The sequence below is a fragment of the Fulmarus glacialis genome, unplaced genomic scaffold (assembly GCF_000690835.1).
Source record: "Fulmarus glacialis isolate BGI_N327 unplaced genomic scaffold, ASM69083v1 scaffold14723, whole genome shotgun sequence".
NCBI lineage: Eukaryota > Metazoa > Chordata > Aves > Procellariiformes > Procellariidae > Fulmarus > Fulmarus glacialis.
Genome location: NW_009201163.1, coordinates 36,504 through 41,402, shown reverse-complemented (window position 1 = coordinate 41,402; position 4,899 = coordinate 36,504). Strand labels below are relative to the sequence as shown.

At 38.6% G+C, this 4,899-nt stretch overlaps 1 protein-coding gene across 1 annotated transcript in view; it reads left to right on the top strand.

The window, feature by feature from the left end:
• The first annotated feature begins 3,491 nt into the window (after nucleotides 1–3,491).
• The window catches only part of EIF3A (eukaryotic translation initiation factor 3, subunit A), a 31,031-nt gene continuing 29,623 nt past the window's right edge, over nucleotides 3,492–4,899 (top strand). The window contains exons 1-2 of the mRNA XM_009573848.1: nucleotides 3,492–3,629; nucleotides 3,830–3,966. Of these exons, the coding sequence (XP_009572143.1) occupies nucleotides 3,492–3,629; nucleotides 3,830–3,966 (275 nt within the window). The remainder of the gene's footprint in view (nucleotides 3,630–3,829; nucleotides 3,967–4,899) is intronic.

Sequence of the window (4,899 nt, the reverse complement as noted above, 5' to 3'; positions counted from 1 at the left end):
AAAGCCGCCGCCGTGCCCGCGGACGGGAAGGGGCTCTCCGCTGGCCGGGGGCTTGGCGTGAGGTGTCCAGCCCGGATCTCGCACCCGCTCCGGGGTGCTTTCAAAACCGGTCTGATCCTGGGCCCTGTTTTTCCGTGTGGGCTTCGTATTTAGTAGTCCCGTCCTTCACGTGACTGGTGAGAATGCAAATGATTAAACTTCTTAAATGTTGCACAGGCTGATGCATAAGTTTACCCCTGGAATAGAAAGGAAGGAGGACTGCCCTGTAGCTGTCTCTCACTGACTGCCACATATAAAACCGGACTGGTTATATTTATCAGCTGTCTCCTTTCAGGCTAAATATATGGCTTTGACGCTTTTTTTTTTATAGTATTCTATTTTAAGCACCTAGCAAGACCATTTAGACCCTTCATTGTCACAGGGCTGATTGCCGGATGACACTTAAAACCATCCAAAAATTACAGATGATGTACAGGTCTTGAAATGACAGCTAAAGAGGCTGCGTAGTCTGGGGACTATACAAAATTCAAGTACTTGGTATTCTAACGAGAAAATGTTAAATAAAGTACCACACGTCCTCAAGATTTCTAATCTAAAATTCATTGTGAAAATCATTCCCACAAAGATAAAAGACAGAGATAACGAAATGGAAGATAAAATCAGCTTCAATCAACTTCCAAAGATGAAGTTGTATTTTAGCAGTCCTTTTACTGGAAAAGATGCAAATGCTGTAGTATATAAACCTTAATTAAACTTCAGAATTCTTGGGTACAGTAAGTTGTACTTACTTGGTGAGCAAGTCATGTTGCTGGAATATTGACCTTAAACTGTTTAAATCTGACATTTTATTGTTGCTTTCCTGGTATTGAAGAGCAGTTTTAAATTCACATCTCTTGCACTGCTTGCAAGTCTACTAAGTTCTAATAAACTGGAGGAGTAGAGTTGAACTGAAGGATTGGAGCTGAAGGGAGTGTTCTCTAGACAAATGCTAGCAATCCTGAGTCTCGTAGGCTGAATGGAAAACATGACAAGCGATGTCAAGCCTTGCAGACTGCAGGGGCTCCATTTCACCATGTCCAAGTACGATAAAGGGTGAGAAGTCGTACCTAAGGCGGCTTGTATGTCACGGGAAGTGGTTTAATGTTAAACTGATGTTTCAAATTGGAACATTCAGTGCAGTTTCCAGAGTTTCAGTGTTTGCGTTTTATACATAAGGCTTAAGTGAGCATTTAGGAGCTCTTTACGCTTCAGGTTCTCAGTGACCTCAACATACATAGAAGATGTTTGGAAATAAGAACTTGAATGATTGTAAATATGTACAGATATGTAAGAAAGGCTGTTTTTCCTAACAAAATGTAGGTCAAATAAATGACCTACAGATCAGGGCAGATAAATGTAGGTCAAAGCCAACCCTTAGCTATTGTTAATATCTGGCATTGCTTTGTAGTCAAGGTTGTAATGCAACTTTTGGGAGTGTTTTATTGTTGCAGATACTGGGTTTGCTCTCTGTTAGAGATATTGGATAACCCATGACATCTTTGTCACCTTCTGTAATGACATACATTTTCTCAGATCGAAAACTTAGCTTAATTTGGGATTTTGGGTTAGCAGTAGATGAGTTGTCAATGTGTATTAGTTCATGTCCTCTCAGAGCTTCAGTTGTTTTGGATACCTTTTAGCATTTTAAGTGGTGTAACAGAAAAAAATAGAAAAAATGTAATTCTGACAGCTGTTCAGGGGCTAAGGCTTCACATGTTGTCTGTTACAAATCTTTGTTCCCATAACTTACAGTTTCTACTGCAAGGCATGGTGATGTGTGCTGTATTTGACTCTGCAGGTTCACTTTGTGTGTGCTTTTACTATAGTGTCTGTTAAATTAGCCTTAATTATTTGACTTACTGGTAAGAACTTGCTTAACCAGAGTTAATTAAAAGTTTCAAAACAATGTGAATTAATTTTGTGCTTTGTCCAGTTGGTTATCGACCACTGAGAGTTGTGGTTGGAATGGCCTGGCATTGTTGCAAGATTAAACTTGCCTTTAAAGTTTATTTTCATAAATAAAAAATTGTAAAGCGGAGCAGTAATTGCCTCAAAAGCAGCACTGAGATAGAATAACTGTAAATTATGGGGTGGAGGATAGCTTTATTAAAATTCCCTCTGTGAGTAAAAAAACCCTGCTGAATACTGACACATTGTAGCTTTTATTATCTTTAAATGTAACAGTATGTTTTTTCTATAAAATAACTTGCTCATCTTATGCAAGCCCCGAATATGTGCTATTGGGGTCCTTAAATTAAAAGAACCCTGCTGCTTTCAAATTAGATCTTTTAGCCATGTTTAACTTCGATTCTAAGATTCTAAAACTTAGAAGCTCTGTCTGATGTCTGAGCATCTTGAGGCAGCCCCCTATTTCAATCCCTTCTGCAGTTATTTCTTTTGGAATGTAGGGATTTACAAAGTACTTCATGGAAAGTACTGACTCCACCCCTCATCGGTTAAGAACACATACATTTCCTTTTAGCTGTACTTCTTATCTTCTAGTTATTATCTTTTAGCTGTACTTCTTTTAGCTGGACTTCTTATCTTTTAAACCTGTTTGCTTCCCATTCTCCATGTTCTTTTGTCTTCCTTTTCTGCAGTTAAGAGTGCCTTTAGTCTAGGGCCTATGTGTTTGCTGGCTGCTGGCAGTGCTGCTTCGGTATTTGCCTGTGGATGGTTTGCTGTATTTTGTACTGAGGAGAACGTGTGGTTTATCAGCATCACATCAACTCCTATCTGTGAGAGATCCTGTTAGTAACAGCAGCTGCTTAGGGAATGAATAAATGGGACACTGGTTTCAGCAGCAAGGCTGGTTTAAAAAATGCCTGACCCTTCAGTTGGACTGTAGCAGCTTTTAGTGTAACTGTTCTATAAACTGAACCTCTAGACACCCTGAGTTTAAAAAAAAAAAAAAAATCCAAACAGCTTTTCTGAGTGAAGTTTGTTTGTTTCTTTCTTTCTTGGCTTGAGGGCAGGACACTTTTTTAAGTCAAATTCACTGGATGGTTTGCATCGTGTTGAATGACATTGGTAGGTGCTGTACTACAAGCCTTGTGGTTTGTATTCATTGTCCTTATTGGTGAAACTAGCTGTAAAACTGGATGTGTATATTTTATTAATATGTATGAAGCACCCGGTCATGCCTTGATGGATGGAGAGACATCTCTGCCATCCTGAAATTTTCATGTTAATGGAGAAGTCTGCGTTTGTTTGCCAGTTATGTCATTGAAAGGCTGCCACTGCAGTTGCATCTGCCAACATTTTTGATATGGCCAGCTAAATCAAACAATCAATGAACGTTGGTTAGAGTTGGTTAAATTCTAAAAGTTTACAATGTTAAGCATAAAATCATGCATCTTCTGGTTTCCAAGTCTTTTGCTAATTGGATTTTACTTTCAGAATTCCTTGAGGTTGGCAAAAAGCAGCCTGCCCTTGATGTTCTTTATGATGTTATGAAAAGTAAAAAACACCGAACATGGCAGAAAATCCACGAGCCAATTATGTTGAAGTACCTGGAACTCTGTGTGGATCTCCGCAAGAGTCATCTGGCAAAAGAAGGACTGTACCAGTACAAGAATATTTGCCAGCAGGTATGGCTTTTGAATATTTTGTTTTATTATTTGTAGCAAGCACGGTATATGTCAGCTGATATGATCTAACAGTAACAGATTGGTCTTGAGTTAGATTTAATCTGCCTTTTAGATGTTCCTAGTTTTGTAGCATTTACATTTTAAATATTTGCTGCCTATTGTGGGTGGAAACATCTTCCCATTTTCTGCCTTTGATGTAGGTGAACATCAAATCTTTGGAAGATGTTGTTCGAGCCTATTTAAAATTAGCTGAAGAAAAAACAGAAGCAGCAAAGGAGGAATCCCAGCAGATGGTACTGGACATAGAAGACTTAGATAACATTCAAACTCCAGAAAGGTAGGCGGCCTGTCTTTAAAATGTATCACTTCACAGCAAAGTATCCTTATTTTCATGAAGGATATTGGCAATTCACAGAACTGAGATGTAAAGATGGTGGACTTGAAATGGAATACTAGTGGTCTAGAGATTCTAAAGGTAGGGAAAAAAAATAGGAGTAGTATTTTGCATTGAACAAAATCCTAAATCCAAGTAAAGAAAAGTAAAGAAAGTAAGTAGTAAAGAATATAAAACGTAGCTACAGTAGGGGTGGTTCTGGGAGCTGGGTCACTGCTTTCTAGGGTCTACTCAGATCTGCATCTGTAATGGTATTGGAGAGTTTATTATTGAAAGCTGCTCATTATCAGTTGATGCACAAATGCTATTAATTATATTAGGCTAATTTAATTCCTGTATGTGATAACCTCCAGTCTTTCTGACCGCATTGTGCATGTACAAACAAAAGGTAATGTTACTTTATAATTGCTTGGGTAGCTGATGAGATAATAGAAGAAAGGGCATAAAAAGTAAATTCAGAGTGTTACAATTAATTGGATGGATAATGAGAATGTAGAAGGAATGGAAAAAAGGTTCCGTGAATATATTTGCTTTAGGTTGTGTATAGATCATCACTTAGACCTTGCATAAGCAAGTAGTGCCAGGTTAAGATGAAACCACTCTCCAGCTCTGCGAGAAGTCACTATTCTGTTGTCAGAATGGTTTGTGGGAGAACATCCTAATCTGCTTCAGGCAAAGTGAGGTTAGCTCCAATTGCATATTTATGTTCTTCAAATGAATCTGTTGATTTAGGGAATGCTCACGTTAACTCTGATAGTACAGCTATGTATGTGGTGACACCGATGGAAGAGGGGTGACAGGTGGGGGTGAAGAAATGTTTTAAACCATTTCAGCTGCCTTTGGAAGAGGCCATATGTCCATATCCTTTAAAAAACC